The sequence below is a fragment of the Diabrotica undecimpunctata genome, chromosome 10 (genome assembly GCF_040954645.1).
Source record: "Diabrotica undecimpunctata isolate CICGRU chromosome 10, icDiaUnde3, whole genome shotgun sequence".
NCBI classification, from domain to species: Eukaryota; Metazoa; Arthropoda; class Insecta; order Coleoptera; family Chrysomelidae; genus Diabrotica; species Diabrotica undecimpunctata.
In genome coordinates this window covers 75,754,963-75,778,353 of record NC_092812.1, presented here as the reverse complement: position 1 = coordinate 75,778,353, position 23,391 = coordinate 75,754,963, and the positions used below count along the sequence as shown (strand labels likewise).

Sequence of the window (23,391 nt, the reverse complement as noted above, 5' to 3'; positions counted from 1 at the left end):
TTCAATTAACCATTTGCACGATTCTAGTGCTGATGCTGTTTCCAATTCCAACTCTGGTTCTCCGCTATGGGTTACTTTGTAACGGGATTTAATTAAGCATTCAGAAATCAGATCTAAATAACCCAATTCAGTTTAAAAATTTAAAATCCTTTTAATAATATTATTCATTGCTTATTGCTAAATACGATTATTTGTTTATGACATTGAAAATATCTTGGTAACTAGAACACGCGCTGACCTAGTGAAATTTGCAATGTAATTAATTGTAGGCAATTGTAAACAATGTAAGCTTATTTAATAATGTGTACAAATTATATTAGAAAAACATGAATGCATAAATAAAACGCACGTGAGTTAAACACCCGGAAAATAAAGGGAGTAGATCATTAAGAATTAAGAGTGAACAGTGGAAGCTAGTGTTTTCATCCGTCAACTGGGTACTGTCTGTTATTGTACTTAGAGAACCAATAAAGTAATTATGAGTATCCAGTGAGTTCGAGTTAATCAACCCTATGCAGGGGGTAAACTACCTCTGGAGTTCCATTATATGGAACTCTTGATGGAAGCAATCTACATTATATGATTAGCCAACAGTATTATAACTTGTATTTTCCGGGATAAAGCATCTGATACCTGGTTAAGTTTCTGTATATTACGTAAGTCGTACTGTTTTAGTTCTAAACTCCACCTAGCTAATCGACCAGAGGAATTTTGAGGTTCTTCAGTCACTTCACGGACTAGTGGACTGAGATGACCTTAAAATTGTAACCTTCTACGTATGACCTCATTTGTTTTATTCCGTATACGAGGGATTCTTTTTCGGTTGTAAAGTATCTTGTCTCACCCGGTGTGAGAGTTCGACTGGCATATGCGATCACTTTATCTTGTCCGTCATACTTCTGCGTTAACGCAACACGTAGTCTACAGTTTGATGGATCTGTTTGCAGGTACAATGTTTTTGAAAATTCTGGGAATAACACTGGGGTCCTATATAAGTTTCGATTTAAGGTCTTTGAAAGCGTGTTCCTGTTTATCGGTCCATTTCCATTTTACTCTCTTGTCCAGAAGTATGTTTAGTGATCCTGCTATTGTCGATGAATCAGCGGTACCATGAAGTTATTTCTAGAAAAAGGCGAAGCTGACACATATTTTTCGGTGCCGCAAGTTCGGTTATAGCGCTGGTTTTCTCCGGATCGGTTTTTATTTCTTCTTCTTTATTTAGGCAAATGCGAACTCATATCGGGAGATATGATTTTATCCAGTAGACGTTCAAACGTTGCTCAAGCGGCGTGCAGGTCAAATAAGTAGTTCTAAATTGAAAGTGGCCCTTTGCGGGTACGCTAAATGGGCGGCTTCTCTCTTCCATAGGTATTTGAAAATAAAATCGAGGGTTCAAATGAAATTTTCCTCTTTGAGTCTGGAATTTCCAATATTCTGGGTAACAGTTATGCTTCCTTATCTGATAGCTCGTTGACTTTCTGAAACTTGTCTTTTTTTCTAACAAAACAAAAAAGAGTTGTTTACTTTTATTGTCAATGATATACGTTAAAAGAAAAAATCTTTACTTACATTTTTTTCCAACTACATAATGTATAAAGCGTATTTTCAAGAATAACATAAACTATTGCTTCTGCAATTTTAAGAACTCTGTCATTTTTAACTGCTTTAAATTGTCCAGTATCATTCTATCTATCATATTTTCTAAAGATGTGAAACAGTTGTATTTATTCATTGTAAAGAAGTTTATTGCGGGCGACAGTTAAGTTTATTGAGGGGCCATTTAAAAAGGTATTTATTTATAGCCACGACCGAGCCAAAAACGTAAAAAACCATGTTTTTGGATCTTATTTTCTCTCGTTATAACCAAATTTGCCTCGCAATAGAGGCTTATAGTTCAATATAAATTTCACGGGACATCTAATGTATCTCGTTATAAGCGAAACCTCGTAATAACCATGTTCGTTATAGAGGAAGTATACTGTAGTACAATCGGTGAACTCAAACCACTTGTTCGGTAGTTCCTTCTTTTAATATCTTGTTCACTTCTTGGTTTATTATTATGAATATTTTTCGGGTCGGTAATTATCTAATTTCTTGTTTAGTTCCGTCAATGAACCGTTCGCTGGTTATATTCTTCCTCTGTAGCTTTCTAGTGAGTCCTTGTATGCCTATTTTGTCTCCGGCATAAGTTTTAATAGTTTCTGTATTAATTAGCGCTTTGTAAGTTTTATGACCGATTTTTAATGTTGCAAAAAGTCGAAAGTCGTTGTTCGCTGGTTGTGTAACGGTGAGAACGAATGGAGTCGAATCTTGTTACACAGCCTGGAACGACTTATTATTTCTCCAGTCTGTTATTGGTTATCCTGACGGAATACAGCAGTCACTTTTGTAAACTCCATCTTTGCCGCAACATGTACAGAATGTTTTCCATGGATTTTTCAATTTTTACGGATGTGACATGGCATTTTGCATCTAGATCACGCAAATTTGGCATCGTATTCTCTTGGGGCTGTACGTTCCCGGTATCTTTCAAGCTTTTGTAATTGTCTTCTGATAATTGAAATTTCTTGGGTTGATACATCGGGTTCAGATTCTTTGGAAGGCTTGACTTTTGGGATCGTACCTGTCGGTTCTCCGCGATATTTAAAAAAGTTTCTTAGCCTTGATCTTAGATCTTCGGTATTCCTTTGGAATCTAAGCTGACCTTTTCAGTCTTGTGCTGTAATTCCTCTTTGGACAGGCGTGTATATCCACGACGTGTACATGTCGTGGCACCTGCTACGACAGGTGTCTGTGTCTGTCGGGTAGCTCTTGTAGCCAATTTGCGACGGGTAGCTCATTTAGACAGCAGCCTCAGTAAAACTCAAGTTTCATTTAAATAAAAAAAAATGTATTCGAAACAAATAAATAACAAAATAAAATTATATTCTAGATATGAACAAAATTTAAATGTCAATCTTACGACGATAGTATCGACGTACGACTCAATGTATTAAACGACTGTTTAATACCTTCGAAAAATAAAAGGTAATTGATGTCATAAAAATCCAAACAAAAATAATGTCGTGCATAAATTAATTCTCTCGTGCAGCGGCTCTTGTTTTATATATGGAACCCGGTGGGATTGCGTGGGTACGGAGTGTTGACGAATTAACAAAACTACCATTCTTTTTCTTCGAGTACCATCTGCGAAAGTTTGCTATCATCATGGCTATTTTGACTTTAGAAACGTCCACTCTAAAGAGTTGACCCGAACTGCATTCAAACCACTCCCTCAAATTTCTAGGATATGTCTTCTTTTTTGCATCTAATCGTTTGCCAAGCATTATTTTATCCAGATATTGCAGCTTTCTTTCTTTGATAGTCGTTTCTACTTATTTTTCTTTCTCTATACTTGTCTGCACCTCCTCATTAGTAACTGTCAACCCATGATATTCTCAGAGTTCATTATATTTCTTAATAATAAATGTAATAACAATAATAAATGTTTCTTGTATTTCAGCTATCAACTGCTGGTGTACATAGACCTTTACTTGGCTTTGTACATGCAAGTCGTGATGAATCAGCATTTTGTATCATTGTACAAGGCAATAACGAAATGGACCTCGGTGATGAATTTTTTTATATGTGTGATGACATGGTTATGAAGGCCAAAGCTACATATGAAGTGGAGGGCAAAAAGGATCCAATTGAACTTGGCCTGACCGACAATAATTTGTAAGTTTTTTATTGAATTTCATAAGTTGTACAAAATAAGATCTTAAATCTCTTAAAGAATTTGTTTTGCACGAATTGTAACAGATAATCTTCTTTAAAAGTAGTGTATAAAAACAATATTTTACATAAAATTAAAGGCTTAAAGCTACCACTTGTTATTAGATTTATATGATTATCAAAACATTCAAATGTCTGTGATTATTTCTACAAGAATATAATATTTTATTGATTGGCATTTAACCACATATAATAACTAACCGAATCGTGCGAATATTCGGATTAATGAGTGTGGTTCCGTGAGTTTCCTATATCTTGCTAATGGTAAAGTCGTCTACGTAGTTGTCCAGGAAAAGAGTGGCAATGTTAACCTGGAAAAAAATCTGTCCTAATGTCTCTTTTTTTAATAATTAAAATATTTAAAGTGTGGTGATTATATTCTAGAAAAATTCATTTATATCAGTTTTTTCTGAAGAATTACAATAATCCGTTGAAGTTAAGGCTGCTAAAATATTTTGAGGCTAAAAAAAAAGCTGTTTAAAAGTACTTTCCAAACGTTTATGATGGCTGATAACCGTCAGTATATTCTACAAGACTATAGCAGAAAAATTAATAAGGAAGTTACAATAATATTAGGCTGTGTTTATCTCTTTTTTGACTTCTGTTTCTTTCATTTTTCCTTTTTACTAATGCGATATTGTCTTTAATTCTTTCTTTTCTTTGTCATCTGCAACACGTAATCCTTCTTATTTATATAAAAATAACCATATTTATTTACTGGACGTTTGCGACAATTCTGGCATACTTCTTTTGATCTTGTGCAGCTCTGAAAAGTGCATAGGCATTGAAGTTTGTCCATTCCCTTATATTCTTTAGCCACGAGTATTTCCTTTTTCCTTTAATCTTTCCCTCCATAATCAATTTTTGGTACTTGGGTACTAAATATGTGACCCAGGTTTCCTCCTCTACTAATATTGTTGTTGCCTGTTCAATTCTGTTACGTATTTCTGTCTTGCTCAAGGTCCACAGTTACCCAGCTTCTAAAGTATCTGAATTTGAAGACTTTGTTCCCTGTCTGTCGATTATTAGGACTGAGTCATCTCCATAACGAAGGTATGGAGTAAAATTTTACTCTAGAGTATAAATGTAACCTTATAAATTTACTTTCGAGTAAAAGATTATTTAAAAATTGTGTGAAAAGAGTATAACCGCGTAGTATATAATACTTTACATCCAAGAGAGCGGCGCCAACACAAACAAACATCAAAGTCGAAGGAAGGATCCACTCAATACTTGCGAAGATGGCTGAGAATAAAACAGTAGAAAACGATAACATCGAGGAAAGCTAGAAAAACTCAAAAATAATATAATTAACGCAGCATCAGAATCATTTGGAGAGAGGACAGTAACGAACACTCAAAAGAAAATGGTTTAGAGAGGAAGTGAAGACAAAATGTGAAGAAAAGAAGAATTCCTTGTTACAATACAGAACATAACAAACACAACAGGCATACAAACAACCACTATAAAGGAATCAGAAATGACACGAATACTTTGGTTAGACAAAGGGAACACTGGCAGAGCTTCTCAAAACAGATGGAACACGACTTCTATGGAACACAAAAATAAATATTCTCGTTCAATGTTTACCAATTTAGTGTTACCAATTTTTGTTCGAATGAAGCATCTGTAATTACAAAACGTATTACAAATAAGAGTGATATCACGTCTATTCAACCACACTTGAGGGAGAATTTCTATTAAGGTTCGATCAAAAGCTTTTTTGTAATCAACAAAGCAGGTACAGAGGTTTCTTTTCACTTCCAAATAGCTCTCAGCGACTAACGTTAGTCCCAGGATCGCATATCTTGTTCGCTTACTCTTTCTGAAACCATATTGTGAGGTTTATCATCGCATTTGTTGTAAATACAGTTACAATATTCTCAATCTCAATTCTACAATACTAGATGGTCCTTACGAAAATTTTTGCTGCGTGACTGCTGCGTTTATCAGAGATATTGTTATGAGATCATTACCTTTTCTAGTCATAAGAGTTGGACACACCTATCATACAGCCTTCCGATCTTATTACTACTACTATACCTTAAATGTTTAAAAAATTGTTCAATTCATAAAATACAATTTTGCATATTTTACAAGTAGGCAGTAAAATTATCACAAATAACCTATGTTAAGCTGGTATAAAAGCATAAAATTAAAAATATAAATAAATATATAAATATATATATATTCAATGCCAAAATAGGAGAACAACTATATGAAGAAGACAAAGTAGGACACCATGGATACGGCAAAAGAAATGATAAAGGACACACATTGATGAATTACTTGGAGGAGAAGCAACTATATGCAATGAATACATTCTTTAAGAAAAAACCCCAAAGAAAATGGACATGGATTAGTCCCAATGGTGAAACTAAAAACGAAATTGATTATATTCTTTCAACGCAAAAATCCATGGTTAAAGACATAACAGCCCTAAATCGCTCCTCAACTGGTAGCGACCATAGACTAGTCCGAGCCAAGCGGATCATTGATAGTAAATTTGAAACAAGAAAGAAAATGGAAAATAATCAGAAATTAGACATGGAAAAACTAAAACACGAAAAACAGACGTACGAAGAGAGAATAAAGGAAATATTGCCGACCAAGGAAGATATAGAAAACAAACATATTGATGAAATAAACATGATATTTACTGAAACTCTAATGAAAGTGGGTAAAGAGCACAGACAACAACAAAAAAAGAAAATTTCATATCCCAGGAAACAAAGATTCTTATGAACACAAAAAGAACATTACTAGAATAAGGGGACAGAAATAAAATGGAATACAAAGAAATAAACAAAACTATTAGAAAAAATATCAAGGAGTGTAAACGGAGAGAACAGGAAGAAAAGATAAAGAAAACAATTGAAAAAAATAGAAACATGAAGTGCTTAAATCAGAACCTGGGAAACATACAAATTAATAGCATAAAGAACAAAGAAGGAGTGGATACCAACAATATAAAAGAAATTTTACAGATAACGCACGAATATTATACAAATCTCTATAAAACAACAAAAACTAACCCAAGAAATCCGTAATCAGTTACAACTGAAAATAAAGAACGTTAACTCTGACCTACAACCAGAAATCAGTAAGAATGAAATAAAACAGGCACTCAAAGAAATGATAACAAACCTCCTGGGAAAGATGGAATAACTGTGGAAATGCTAAAAAATGGGGGGGGGGAAACTACAGTGGAAGTCCTTTATGTACTAATGAATAAAATATTGAACACAAAACAAATACCCACCACATGGAACGAGGCAAACACTATTACTGTTTAAGAAAGGCGATAGAAAAGATCTGAAAAACTATAGGCCCATAACGCTACTGAATGTAATGTACAAACTGTTAACTAAACTACTAACAAACAGATACAACAGAAAAACTAAGTTAGATAATTACCAGTCAAGAGAGCAAGCCGGTTTTAGAAAAGAATTCAGTACAAGCGACCATCTGCTTACGATAAAAATATTAATTGAAAAGGCCAACGAATATAAAAATGTATTTGGCATTTGTAGACTTTGAAAAAGCATTCGATAAGGTGGCACATTGGGCAGTAAAGAAGTCTTTACAAAATGGAAGAATAGACTATAGATATACGGACTTAATTTCCAATATGTATGATCAAGCAACAACATCTATCAAAATAGTTGAACAAACGAGTCAGACAGGGTGACACTATATCACCCAAACTATTCAATCAAGCTTTGGAAGACGTTATGAGGAAATTATAATGGGAAAACTCAAAATTATAGTTTTGAGTAGCCCTGCATTTCCTGATTACAAATATATAACATAGTGTAGCATTAGTTTTGTTCTATAATGATGTATGGTACTACTATACTATACTAAGATAAGAAAAAAATATATTTAGAAAAATTCAACAAAATTAATTACTTACAATACTACATTTAAGATTACAATAGATACTCAAAGTGCCCTCCATTGTTATTAATGCACAAGTAATATCTTCGTCTCAAATTTTCTAATGCCTCAGATATTGTGTTATTATGACCATTTAAATTTTCAATTTACGCGCGAACTTTTGTCGTGATAGTGTTAATATTTGTATTTATAAATCAAAATACACTTTGTCTTTTAAAAACCCCCATAAAAAGCTATCACATGGTGTTAAGTCGGGACTATTTGGTGGCCATGTAATGGTACCCTTATTGCCGATCCACACATTAAATTGATTATTTAAATGTTCTTGAACGGCTACGACATTATGTGGCGGTGCTCCATCTTGTTGCCATATCATACTTTTTAATTGATTTTGTGTATAATTTTGATTTAATAACTCATCCACTTCTGTAATGACTGTGTCCAAATTTATAATCACAAAACAATGGTCCAACTATTTTGTTTTAAAATATTCCGTACCACACATTTATTGATTTTCTTCCTGACTTTTTTATTTGTTTAATTTTTCTTTTTCTATTATTTTTCTGTTCCCACGAATACCTATTTCTTCTATTAAAAATGCCTGAAGTTGAAAAATTTTATTCATCTGTCCATATTTTGTTATAAAAATAATTAGGATCATTGTTCAAATTTGTAAGCATGTCTTGACAGAACTGTAAACGCTTTCTCTTATGAACATCGGTAAGTTCTTGTACCGGTAATATTTTGTACGGCTTATAGTTGTGCTTTTTTAAAACTCTATGTATCGTCGCACTGCTTTTCTCTAATGCATTAGTTGCATTGTTTAGACTAGTTTCGGAATTTTCTAAAATAAAAATGTTATGGTTTTAATCTAGTATTTAATTATTTAATTTTTACCTTCAAAGTAAAGCAAAGTATTAAGATCTTCATCATCATTTCCTACGATAGTACGTTTCTTCCGTTCAAACATTTTTTCATTTATGACATGACGATAGTTATATAAATATGTATTTGCAAAAGGAGTCTGTCGATCTGGATAAATCGGCCTATATTCTCTTCTTGCCGCTTGCTTGTTTTTATTATTTTTTACATAAATTGAGAATATATCTACTTTTTCATCTGCAGTATGACCCATTTCGGTATGACTGACAGTTTATAATAAATTAATAATTGTTTCATTTTGAAATGTCAGTTGCATAGACACCTATGGTTACCCTTTTGTAGTACCATATGCCATTATAGAACAAAACTAATGCTACACAATGTTATATATTTTTAATCAGGAAATGCAGGACTACTCAAAACTATAAAAAAATATAGGGTGTCCCATTTGAAATATTGAAGATGCATTTTATTGGGCACTCCCTGTATACAAAATTTGTTATGTTGCTACATTGTTGGTCGATACAGATAAAATAATACAACTTTTTTTTGAAACTTTTTTTTTATATTCCTGAAATTAAGGAAAATAAGCGGGGGTCAAAATATAATGAGAAACCCGGTACATCAGCATGCTTAAGTAGTCAAAAAAATTGGTCTCGTCATCCAGCAGATGAGGTAAATGTTTCTTTCCGAGCATCATGTACCCAATATTTACGTTCACTGCTCTCTATCAACGATTTTTTTTGTAATTAGATCTTCCAACTAAATAACTAAATCACGGTTATTGAAATGTTTTAACGTAACGCGCAGATTACCTTCCATGATCAGCATAGACTAATGTAAAATTGGAAACGAGAATATAGCCAGAGTGACATGCGTCGTGACATAATCAGACCTGAGTATGATCGGAAGGCTGCATGAAGGGTCAGTGCGCCTTTGTGGCTAGTGGTATATATGTCAGTCTTGAGGTAGTGCCCCAGATTCATATACACGATTAAAGAAGTTTGTCAGATGTTTGGTGGTAGCAGGATTTATTTGAATTTTTTTTTTTTTTTTCGATAACACAAAAATATTTTAGAGCCCTAGCCAGATGCTGCAACGCCGAAGTAAACCCAGAAGGTGCCCAATCAGAAGACTGGCAGGCTGGACTACCAGTTCGAGTGGTTAGATGTCCGCATAAGAGACAAGAATCAAGATTTTGTCCAAACGATGGTTATCGTTATGATGGGATTTATAAAGTTGTTAGCTACACAGTAGATACAAGTGAAGGATACGCAAAGTATTGTTTTTTTTTACGCAGAGATGATCCCGAACCCGCACCGTGGCACAAAAATGGAATAGAATATAACGTTATTGTAAGTATTTTAAATTCCCAATAATTAACTATAGTTCTTCTCGGGGCCTTTTTTGTCAAATAATTTCTTCATTTCTAGACTGGGCTATATGAATTTGTTGTATTTCTTTATTGTATTATTATTTCTTTGATGTCATTATACTTACATTCATAAAACACATCAGACGTGCCTAGAATATGTCACTACTGAAAGAAGGCTCTGGGAAGTACAATACTTAATAATTCGAGACATATTTTATGTTACTTTTTTATTTTAGTATCCTGAAGATTATGTAGAATATAAAAGCTCCGAAAAAGAAAATAGGGTTCAACCTAGGAGGAGTCATAAACGCAAGAGATCAACTCCAGCAACAGACGTTGCTAAAATTCCCCCAAGATGGTCCAAATCATCAGACGAATGTGAACCAAAATTAGAAGAGTGTGAACTAAAATCACACGATTATCAATCAATTGCAGTAAAAGGATTTGCAAAAATTCCCCCAAAGTGGTCCAAATCATCTGATGAATGTGAAGCGAAATCAGATGAATCTGAACCAAGGTCAGATGAATCTGCGCCAAAATCAGACGAATCTGAACCAAAAGCACCAAAATCCGAAGAATATGTACTTCCGGCAGATGTACAGTTGTTAATAGATGGTGATTATCAAAACGCCGATTTGTGGAAGGAATGTAAAAATAAACTAAAAGATGGAAAGTCAAAATATTTGAGAAAAGTTAAGGATACTTTTAAATGTAGTATGTGTCACTTTCTCCCCGATAAAGCTATTACTACCGTATGCCTACATATTATCTGCAAAGTAAGTATTCCCACTATTTGCTGCATTTTATTTTCTTTTACATATATTAGACAAATTTTATTCCATTTTAAAATTTATTTAAAATACTTCTTCTGTTGAACGATTGGCCATTGCAATAGTTTTAAATTGTTCATAATGAAAAGTATATCTCTAATGTGGTTTGTAAGATTACTAACATTTTAAAAATTCTTTAATATTTAAAATATTGGACCCGTTTCGACATCTCTGTCATCCTCAGCTATAAATTTAGGAGAAGAAAATCTGAAATGCACAAGAAAGAACTTGTGGACAGAAGATTATTTAAATATAAGGTTGAATGCTGGGATAAATGAACTTTGATCAAATAAAAGGCATATATCGAGCACAGTTTAATTTAATCTTGCCCAAGTACTTTCGATCCCTAGATCATCTTCAGGGGCATCTGAAATAAGCCAAGAAACGTTTTTTTAACTAAAGAAATTGATTAACTTCGATAAAAACTCGAAGTTTATGGTTGATAAAAGTTTTTTATGTGATTAACGTTTATAGACTTACTTCGTGAATTGCGGCCTATCCGACAAGAATAAAATGTCATAAACCTATAATTGTACAACACACTACACTACACAAGGACAAACAAACACTTTAAAATATTGAAAATAGCTACATTGCATACATAAGCCGGAGACAGAATGGCTCCCGATCTAACGGAAATGTTGGGGTGACATGTGACAAATGACAGCTTGGATGAGCAGTCACAATCATAGATATGTGATCTGCACCTTTTAAAAATTCTATGAAACTAAGTATTGACCAAAGGTCCAACTGATACTACTATAGGAGGTCACTGATGAAATAAAAAATTATATAGAATATTTTTAAGTAGATTGAATAATCCAGATCTCACACTCAAACCTGTCTATAATAATTAGGGTGTTAGTTTGAGAGCAACTGAAGTCGACGTAAAGTATGAATGCAAGAAATAGACTAAACAATATATTAGACAGTGGGTAGTTGACTACAATAAAATGGTCTACCAAGCACTATCAGTACTGTAGAAAGGAAGAAATCTGACTATGTAATTAAAATACTAAAAATTAATTACATAGTCAGATTTCTAGTCTACTTAAAAATATTCTATATAATTTTTTATTTCATCAGTGACCTCCTATAGTAGTATCAGTTGGACCTTTGGTCAATACTTAGTTTCATAGAATTTTTAAAAGGTGCAGATCACATATCTATGATTGTGACTGCTCATCCAAGCTGTCATTTGTCACATGTCACCCCAACATTTCCGTTAGATCGGGAGCCATTCTGTCTCCGGCTTCTGTACGCAATGTAGCTATTTTCAATAATTTTAAAGTGTTTGTTTGTCCTTGTGTGTTGTACAATTATATGTTTATGACATTTTATTCTTGTCGGATAGGCCGCAATTGACGAAGTAAGTCTATAAACGTTAATCACATAAAAACCTTTTATCAACCATAAACTTCGAGTTTTTATCGAAGTTAATCAATTTCTTTAGTTAAAAAAACGTTTCTTGGCTTATTTCAGATGCCCCTGAAGATGATCTAGGGATCGAAAGTACTTGGGCAAGATTAAATTAAACTGTGCTCGATATATGCCTTTTATTTGATCAAAGAAGATTATTTAATGTAAAAATTTGCTACTTACGAATTAAAATTAAAAGATAGGCTAGCTTATCAGCGCCATAGGAGATAATTGTTAAAAAGCACTTCAAAAGTCTCTTCTGGGTACCATTTTGGAGAGATAAGATGAGACCAGAATTTGTGATATGTGTCAGATGGTCGAACCTTCAATCGGTAATTACTCTTTAAAGGGATATAGAAATTTACGTAAAATCGAATGGATGTTTACGATATATGAGATAACTACAAAAGCTGTTAAAACCAGAGTTAAAACTAAGGTGGTTTTCAAAAGAGAATTTAGTTGTGGGCTTAGGTAGCCAACCAACCTTACTGTTGAATTTAACATAGACTGAATAAAGGGGGAACGGTAGCAATGATCTGCCTTCGAAGGTTAAATGGAGTGAGTAACGTGTATGACAAGATGGATATGTTATCGGAATTAACCTTCTTTAAAACTATTGCGTGCTCCTACACATCCCACGACATAACTACTTGTAATGAGCCCGGTAACAACACTGGTCGAGCAATATAATAGAAGCATATATTAAGTCACAATATATAATATTAAGAAATTAAAACTCACTCACTCACAAACTTACTAAGCTGTAGCTATTAGGAAAGGTCTGGTTTGCTTAAAGCACGAAAATTTTCAAGATGCTGTGATCATCTCAGACTCAAGTCAGTTTTTAGCAGACTTAATAATACTGACATAAGACATGTGAGCTGATATGTGACATTAAACAAAAAGTGAGAAACAAAGATGTAACATTTATTTGGGCACAAAGTCACACCGGGATAAAAGGTAATGACATAGTAGACGAGCTTGTTAAGGATTCTACTCATTCTGGTATACGAGAATATATTTACACAGTGACAGATCTAATCAAATTTTATAATCAAAAAATAAATTTTAACTGCAAGACAGACGGAAAATATTGACGAACACATCAAATAAACATTATTACAAGATTCATCCTACGTTACCATCCCTAACAGAATTACCACACATTATAATATATCCAAACGATCAGCACGAACTATCACAAGATTAAAAACTACTCATGGTGCTGTTCCTGTTCACCTGGTTAGAATCAGGAATAGATTATGCGATATTTTTGTAACATTTGTACATGTGCAACTTCCAGTAAACATAACCCACCTACTGTCACTGAATGTTTGCAAATCATTAAAAAAATTAAACAAAAATACACCACCTTGTCCAGATGAAATTCCTAACGAGCTGATTAAAAACGGAGGGGAAAAATTGTCAACAAGCATCTAGAACCTATTTGGAATACAGGAAGTAGAAGAAATTCCGAAGGATTGGAAAGAATGCAGAATTATACCAATATTTAACAAAGGAGAAGTAACAGACTGTAACAACTATAAAGGAATATCTCTACTAAGTACTACAAAATTATAACAGCCCTCATCAGACAAAGACTCACTTAATTCAGTGTGAAAAAACTGTGGACAACCAGCAAGGATTCAGGAAAACCAGATCCACTACAGATGCGATCCATATAATTACCCAAACAATCGAGAAATGCCACGAGCACAACATAGAACCCCACACCCTCTTTATAGATTTAAGACCAACCTTTGACTGTATTGGACGAAATAAATTATTTAATGAAATAAAAATTCATGATATACCGGCAAAACTAATCAGATTAACAAAAATGACTATGAATGGATCGCGAGCTAAAATAACAACAGAAGAAGGTAGCACCAACACAATCGCAATGGAAACATGAATACGACAAGGAATGAACCCTGTTCATTTAACATAGTAGTAGAAGAGATAAGGAAAGATAAGCTCTCGATACTTTCCTGAATATCCTGGCCGTCGCCACATTCTTGCATGCCTATTTAAGCGGGTAAGACAGAGTTGCGATTCATCGGAAAACAACACAAATACAAGACTCCAATTCGCTATTATCCAAGCCAAGTGTTCTAATTCAAAATAAATGTGACAATCCAATGCTCACGTGAAAACGGTTGTTCCACTTCTTTAAGTATAGTTTTACATGTTTCCACTTGCGGGTGATTCATAAATTTCATTTTGGAGATCATTTGCACTCTCTTCCATCTAAGGACTGTCATGGATTAGAGGCCATGCTTTTTGTTTTTCCTTGCCATTCGCATCGCAGTTTAACGGCTGAGTAAATCAATCTGTGATTACCACTAATGAGTGTCTGATGTTAAACCTGCTACAAATCATTTCAACGCCCTTTCGAATGCTCAAATTATGGGGTAACTCGGTAGTGTAAGTTGATATTTCCCTCGACAAATATTTGGAGAGACTAGTGTTGTACCAATCGCGTTTGATTCGTTCGAAAATATGCACAATGACAATGAATATTTATATTTGGATGCAGCACATATTTCCATATAAATTAATAATTATTTCTGAGTTACACTAAGAACCTAAAAACAAAAACAATAAATTCTAGCTTCTCGAATATTTCTTCTAGAAAATGCTAAGTCCTACTCGCACTAACATAAACGTATGAAGGACAATGAAGGTAATAGTAGAGAGTTATCAAGTGAAAGAGTGAGAATACGGTAACGTTATTTTAGCAATGGAGCATGCGAACTATGAAAATTGAATAACGTAAATGATTTTAACGTTTATGGGCTCCGTTACCGTACGTCGAATAGCGAGTTTGATATACGGTAACGTTAGCAGCGAGTCTTACCAATTCGTCAAGACTCGGGACTCGGAGATTGAAGTTTCTGTTCTGTTATTTTATTTCTGTGCATTAGTTAACACATGTTTTCTTGGTTAAGCGTCTGCGAGACAAATAAAACATTTTATTATATTTCATTATATTTATCAATTATGAACATGGAAATAGTGAAAAAGACAAAAAGACTGCGTTTTACAAGCACTGATAACCTTTTACTAGTAAAAGAATTGCAAAGAGTTTTACCCTCTGGAATGTCCGGTTTTTCAAACCGAAAATACTGTTTGGCTTGCTCGGGCTCTAAGCTATCAAAATTGAACACAGAATGTACATTTTGTATGTTATCATTTAAAATATGATTTAGTATTAAATCTTCCATAACACTTTTGCTTCAACTAATATTGCTTATTCTAAAATTTCTTCCATATTTCTGTAGAAAAACTTTGAAGCCCAAAATGTACAAAACCAGACAAAATATATATCTTGGGTGAAAGAAAACATAAAACAAAAAAAAATAATTATTTTGCTCACATACAACATTTGACTGATAGCTGCAAACTATTAACGTGAAGCACCAATTCGACCATATGATAACTCTAAAATTACATATCCGTTAAAACTTATACCGTAAAAAAATAGCGTTTACGTGTCAAAATAACGGAAGGATAAAATTTTACTTGATAACTCTTTAGTATATATTATATGAAATACGGTTTTCTAGTTCTCTTTTAAGCCATACTATCGGTTTTCATTCGATTCAGCAATATCAATCGATTGTTTTAAACGACAACGAAAAGTATTGAAACGAACGAACGATTGAAATCATTCGGTCGTTTTTAGAGTCGGTCACTGATTGATTCGGTCCTTGTAAAATAAACGATTGTCACAACACTAGGAGAGACGTACTAAGAAAAATAGTGTTTGCAGCAAAAATGAATGATGATTTATTATTCTACGTCATTCATAATTGTTTGATTTTTTTTTTAGGATTGTCTGCTCATGACAACAATGAGTGGGAGTAATTTATGCCCGATTTGCGGCGTCGACCTGGGAGAAAACTACGTTCCACAAGTTAACCACTTCCTGACGGCTGCCTTAAATAATTTTTTTCCCAAGCCCAAAAAATAACGTTTTATACGTTATTTATTCGTTATAAAATAATTAGTAGTAATAATTATATCAATAATTTTAATTCCAACAATTTGAAATGCCTTTTTTCTTGAATGTCAAAATACATCTTGAAGATGTAAAATACTTTCTTTCGAATTTGTAGCTATTTTTGTTTAGTTTATTTCAACTTGTTTGATTGTCAATAAATAATAACGATAATGAGGATTTTAACTTGTTTTGCGATGTGTTTAGTCTTTAATCACCCATTTTTATGATTGGATCATTGGACATATAATAAATGTCATTTCTCTATCTTCGTCATCGCCTTTACTTAGTCCTAAGCCTTTCTACCTTTAGGTGTAAGGCGGCTTGGGTTAAGCTCCGCATATTTGTCTCCACGATTTCGTGTCATGTGTTTGACTTCATACTTCTTCCCATACTAAACCCCTCTTCATAACTTTCTTTCTGACACTATCCATCTAGCTCTTGGTTTTCTTCTTCTGTTTTTCCTTGCACTCGTGTTTCGAATACTTGTTTTGGAAGTCTTTCGTCCGACATTTGACACACATGCCTGTACCATCTGAGTTGTCCTTCTGCGATTTTATCGTTTATGGGTTCTAGTTGTAGATTTTGTCTAACTGTTTCGTTGCTGATTTTGTCTATTCTTTAGCAATTTTCTGTTTTTCTCAGGAACTTAATTTTAAGGTCGTTGATTCTTGATTTATGTCTCCTTATTATTGTCCAGGTTTCGCTACTGTACATAAGTGTAGGCCTTACTACTGTTTTAACGACTATCTATCATTTTTATTTACGATTTTATTCATTGCTATTCTTCGTTTTATTTTTATCTCTCGGTCTATTTAGTCTGTTATGACAGTTCTTAAATATGTAATTTTGCCAACTTTTTTAACTTTGACTCAATTTACTTTTTACCGTTTATAAAGTTTCAGATTAACTAGAGTATCAGATATTCAATTTTCGTTAAATTTTGTAATATTCCTTTTTTTCTTGAATCTTCTTCTATGAATTTTTTTCTAAATTTCTTACTTAATCTTTCTAGTCTATCAATATGTTATGAAGGTCCCCTTTTATGTCACAATGATTCATTAGTTTTATTAAAATTAATGTTTGTTTTTAATTTTAACTAAGAATAGAAAGTAACATTGTGGTTCTATTGAATGAAACAACACCTTATGTTGTTGTATATTATCATTAATTTTGAACACAGCTCAAAATATATAGTTAAAGATCCTTTTTAAAAAAACATTCTGCGCGAAAAGAGGTATTTCAAAATGTTTTGTTCTTTGTTTCGTTTTGTCATTTGTAGAATTAAACAGATATATACTCAACCACTTACAGGTCTAAGGAAAAGTTAGCATATTTTATGAAGTTTGACCAATAGTTTATAAGACATTAACAGTATAAAATGAGATACACTCATTTTATAACTCTACTATAAGACTTAAAGAGTACCTTATCAGTTTTTACCTGAAGTAACCAAAGTAACTATTCAGCAGTAACTTCAGGAAAAGTCAGCATATTTTATGAAGTTTGACCAATAGTTTATAAGACATTAACAGTATAAAATGAGATACACTCATTTTATAACTCTACTATAAGACTTAAAGAGTACCTTATCAGTTTTTACCTGAAGTAACCAAAGTAACTATAGACTGACTTTTTTCATGTCTGCAATAAGTATCGAAAATTCGCGCCGTAAGACCTCTTGAAATAAAAATTGAAATGGAATGGAAAATTAAATAAAAATAAAAAAAAAAGTTACAAAATATTAAATTTTTTGTGAAATTATTAAAACGTCATAGAAATATAAAACTGTTGATGTTGTGTTTCAATATTTCAAAAGCAATCTCGTTATCTGGCGTTGATATTTTAATGAAAAACGGTTATATTTAGAAATAATCTATTTTTATATTTAATAAATGTATTTTACTAAGAAATTATGACGTATGTTTGCGACTATATTTTGCTTAAAAAGATAAATTTTTTTCATATTATCATTAGTCTTAAACGTCATATAAAACTGTTGGTATTAGGTTTCAATATTTCAAAAGGTCTCTAGGTGTTTGGCGTTGAAAATGAAAAACTGTGTTATTTAGAAAAAATAGTTGAATCTATTTTTATACTTAAAAAATGTATTTTTTAATTATATTTTTGTACTTATTTTTATTTTTCTAACAAAGAAAGTAGTTTTATATAGTCTTTTGTAGGAAGGTTCCTATTAACATTTTTAAAATGTCATCTTAAAAAAAATTCCTACAAAAGAATATCGTTTTGATTATAATATATTTATATTTAACAGTTATAACGTTGCGCTTATACGGACAATTTTTGAGCAATAATTGCTCGATAACAAAAATGGGTCAATCTAGACTAATTATTATAGCAATATACAGCAATTTCCATAAAATGCAGCAATTGTTTCGGCAGTATTGCTTCTAATTGTTCCATATATTCCTTATGGCTCAATGTCGCTGATACGAATTGCCGAACATCCTGTGGGTAGATATTCAAGTCAATTTCTTTTATATTTGGTATGCTCTTTTACCTCTGTTGTTTGCCAACCTATAAAGCGCCATATTTCCTTTTGAAGACCATAAAAATCATGTTACATCTCTTTCGAAAAACGTTCCAGTGATCATTTTTTATTCTTACAAGTGTTTCGTTTCTTATTGCCTAATAATACCCTATGCCTCTTGTGTCTTGATTGACATATTGTCAGGTAAGCTTTTTGCTTTTCTGTACATATTGTGCCTCCACTTCTGTACAAAACCATGGAGCCTTGGGAACGATTTATTTTTATTTATATGTCTTTCATCAATAATTTTAGCTGAGGCTAAGATATTAGACTTAATTTTTGACTAGCTTTCCTTGACTCCATCACTTTCTGATCAATATTGTAGTTACTAAACATTTTGACAAATCGATACTTGTTGCCGTTGCCGTAAATTGCTTGATATTTTGTCACGTCGAAATCGACCATCATTGCTCATAGTTGAGCAATTTTTAGTGTCCATGTAAGCGCTCCTTAAGCGTTTTAAATAGTCATGTTTAGAATATATTACCAGAGAATATCGTTTGATATATGTATATATTTAATAGCTGTAAACATTTTAAATCTTAGATTTGATATATAATATCGCCGATAAGATGTTACGATAATGTTTCAGATTATCCAGATATTCTTTCGTTAAATTTTTTAGTATTCCTGAACGTCTTCCTAAATTTTTTACTTAATCATTTCTAGTCTAATCAGTTATGTGATGAAGGTCCCCGTGAATAGCACAATGATTCATTAGTTTTTTTTATAATTAAAGTTTTTTCAATTTTAACTAAAAATAGAAGGTAATATTGAGGTTCTATTGAATTTAAAAAAACACTGCCTTCTTTTGTCCTATATTATCATTAATCTTGAACGCAGCTATAAGATATAAGAGTTGAAGATCACTTTTAAAATGACATTCAGCGCAAAAAACGGCATTTCAAAATGTTTTGTTGTTTGTTTCGTTTTGTTATTTGTAGAATTAAATAGAGTATTATATGAGGCGTTCAGAACCATAGTGGATCATGTCCATAATACATAAGTCAGAGATATTTAGAGTTAAAGTTAACAAGCTCTCCACTATTACATAATACACCAACGAACCGAATCTAAGTGAAAACTTCTTATGTAATATGTAGTTTAAATAATTAAAGTATGTGTAATATTAAATAAGTAACCTTTTGGAAATAATTAAAGCTCTTGGAAAAAATTGAACTTGATCCATTATTACTCTGAAATATTGGTGAAAAAAAAATGGATTAAAAAACGAAGTATGACAAAACTAGAATTTTACTTGCAAAAAATAATAACAAATAATAAAAAACTTATTACAACAATGTTCAATAATACTCTCACAGCTTAAGTGGCATTAATTTGAATCATCATAGACCAGTTCATGATCGTCTATGTCATCTTCTTCACCCTGTTGCTTGTTTCGTGAACGGGTTTTTGTGTTGATGCAGAGATTTTTAAAATGATAGTGTGTGACTGGTGGCAGATATGGGAGGAGAGACAGCATGTCCTTTTTCTTTGCTTCTGTCACGAATGTAGGTGTGGAGTACAGATGACTTTGACTACCACTGAATTTTCAGACATTTGTTTTGGCCATCGAGGTAGTAAAAAACGAAAAATCTTCATTCAGCGTAGATTTGTACTTCAAAACCCAAGGATCTTCTCTCTCGTACATCATACAGCTAATTTCTAACCACTTCGCAGGTGCTCTATCACTAGAGGGTGCACTTTTTAGAGGTCAAAAGTATCAACATAGTGTTCATCTGATGCGTCATCACTGTACGATTTTAGTACACCTCGAGCTTGTTTTGCTTTTGCTAGATGAACATTTTGCTCAACAATAAGTGAATTGGATGTCTCAGGTTCAGTTGCTGCAGCTATTTTTAAGATCAGATGATCACATTTGGATCACATCTGTAGACGAGTGTAGTTCTGGAGGTATATAATTATCAGAAGATGATGCAGATAAATTATTAATGTCGTCATTTGAATCCATTTTTAATCATAAATGATCACGATAGATACACTGAGCACAATCTGACTAGTCAACTGGACTTGATCCACTCTGTCCTGAAATAATATGACACATTGTTCAGAGACATAATAAACTAACGCCATCTGTTTATTATTGCGATAACTTTGGACGTGGTTTGTTATAGCACCGAAAAGATTTCTATTTGTAGAACATAGATCCACCGCTAACTTAATTTTCGTAAAAAGTGGACTTAATTCACTATGGTTCTGAACGCCTCATATTCCCAACTATCTACAGGTCTGAGCTATCTACTGATATTATTAGCACTAAGCAAGTAAGCATATTTTATGAAGTTGGACAGATAGTCCAACATAGTTATACATTACCAGTATAAAATGAGATTTATTAAACTCTCATTTTATAAAGCTCGTTAGTGTTATCTAAGATTTTTTAAATAATGTACCTGACATACTATGAACGTTTTTCATAATTTGTGCAATATCTATAACATTCGCGCCGTAAGTCCTCTTGAAATAAAAATGAAAATGGAATGGAAAATGAAATAAATAAATTTTCTGTGATATTATCTTAACGTTATAGAAATATAAAACTGTTGATGTTGTGTTTCAATATTTCAAAAGGTCTCTCGGTGTTTTACGTTGAAAATGAAAAACGGTGATATTTAGAAAAAATAGTTTAATTAGGAATGTATTTTTTTAAAATATTTTTCTACTTATTTTTATTTTTCTAACGAAAGTATTTTTACATAGTCTTTTGTAGGAAGGTATGCTCATTACAACGATTTTAAAGTGCCATCTTAAAACAATTTTCCTACAAAAGAATATCGTTTTTATTATAATATATTTATATTTAACAGTTATAACGTTGCGCTTATATGGACAATTTTTTGAGCAATAATTCTCGACAACAGGAATGGATCAGTCTGGAGTGATAGACAGCAATTTCAATAAAATTCGGCGATTGTTTCGGCAATATTGCTTCTAATTGTTCCATATATTCCATGTGGCTCAAAGTCGCTGATGCGAATTGCCGAATATCCAGTGGGTATAGCAATGCAAGTATTTTGTTGTGTTTTATAATTTTGTTAATTGTTCTGTGATTGCTGCGCCACAACATTTCAGTAGTTCGTTTGGTATTCCATGTTTACCTTCAACTTTTCGGGTTTTTCGTACTTTCTGTGTATTTATATTACTTTTGTTCTTTTTTGGTAATTTCTGGTATTTTCGGTTCTAGCGTCATTTGTTCTTCCTCTGTCGAGAGCTTTTTGAGATAGTCAGTCCATATATTTTTTTCTATGTGTTTTGAGTCTATTAGTTTCTTTATGTTCGTTCCATGACCTCTTATAAAGCTCCATATTTCCTTCTGCAGACCATAAAAATCATGTTTCATTTCTTTCGAAAAACGTTCCCAGTGATTATGTTTTATTCTACTTACAAGAAAAAGTGTTTCGTTTCTTGTTGTCTTGTAATTATCGTATGCCTCTTGTGTACTATTGCTAAACATTTTGTCGTAGTTGCTAAATATTTTGCCAAATCGACCATCATTGCTCATAATTGATCAATTTTTGTTGCCCATGTAAGCGCACCTTAAGCGTTTTAAATAGTCCTTTTTTGGATATAATACCAAAGAATATCGTTTTAATATGTGTTTTGTATTTAATAACTCTAACCATTTTAAATGTTGCAATAGTTATAAAATTCGCGCCGTAAGTCCTCTTGAAATAAAAATGGGAATGGAATGGAAAATAAAATAATAATTAAAAAAAGAAAAAAAAACAGAAAAAAAAAATTTTGTGTAACTTCGTAAAAATATAAAACTGTTGATGTATTTCAATACTTCAAAAGGACTGTCGTTATTTGGCGTTGATATCTTAATGAAAAACGGTGATGTTTAAAAAGAATCGTTTAAAATTTAAAACACGTCTAATTTATAGATGATGTATTTTATTTCGTACTTCCTGTTAAGCTCTGTTGTTTGTTAAATATTTCCGACGTACTTAAGGTCTAACAAAAAGTATTAACAAGATAAAAGTAATATCCTATTTTATTAGCAATAAGCAAGTAAAAATATGCAAAGTTTGACTGATAGTTTTTTTAAATATTACCAGTATAAAATGAGATACAGTCATCTTGTTGCCATATTCAAAGGCTGTTTAAATTAGTGTTAATAGTGTAATAATATTTAATAAATAGTTGTGTTTTTCTTTAGATTGCTAATCAGTTTGTTTTATTACGTGTGTTTTTTCTAATAAATATATTTTTCTATAGTGTGCTTATTTTTATCCTTACACAATCAATATTAGCTGGCTTCATGACTGCAACGAATTTTATTGTGCCGGATATATATGTTAGTGTATTAACGACAGAAGGTTGGTTCCGAGTGTGTATGTGCCTACGTAATTCGGTTGACTCGATTGAAGGAAAGATACTACAAAATCTATTTGGACTTTGAAAAAGGTAACTGTTATGGTCTTGTTTCATTATTTCCTTATATAGTAGCATTTTTGAACAGTATTTTGAGTTAAAATCGCAACTAGTAACCTGCATGTAATGTAAACGTGCCAGGTGTGTTCATTGGCTCCTGGCGAGGATTTTAGTAGTTATTGATTTGCAGTTCTCGTGGATCAATTATCGGACTGTTCTAGTTATGGATCACAAAAAAAATTGCTAAGCGTGATCAAGCTTG

The 23,391-nt window shown here is 32.4% G+C and overlaps 1 protein-coding gene across 1 annotated transcript in view; it reads left to right on the top strand.

The window, feature by feature from the left end:
• The window catches only part of LOC140452481 (uncharacterized), a 66,128-nt gene extending 43,156 nt beyond the window's left edge, over positions 1 to 22,972 (top strand). The window contains exons 8-11 of the mRNA XM_072546771.1: positions 3,503 to 3,717; positions 9,635 to 9,911; positions 10,168 to 10,707; positions 16,016 to 22,972. Of these exons, the coding sequence (XP_072402872.1) occupies positions 3,503 to 3,717; positions 9,635 to 9,911; positions 10,168 to 10,707; positions 16,016 to 16,156 (1,173 nt within the window). The 3' untranslated portion in view covers positions 16,157 to 22,972. The remainder of the gene's footprint in view (positions 1 to 3,502; positions 3,718 to 9,634; positions 9,912 to 10,167; positions 10,708 to 16,015) is intronic.
• Positions 22,973 to 23,391: the final 419 nt, after the last annotated feature.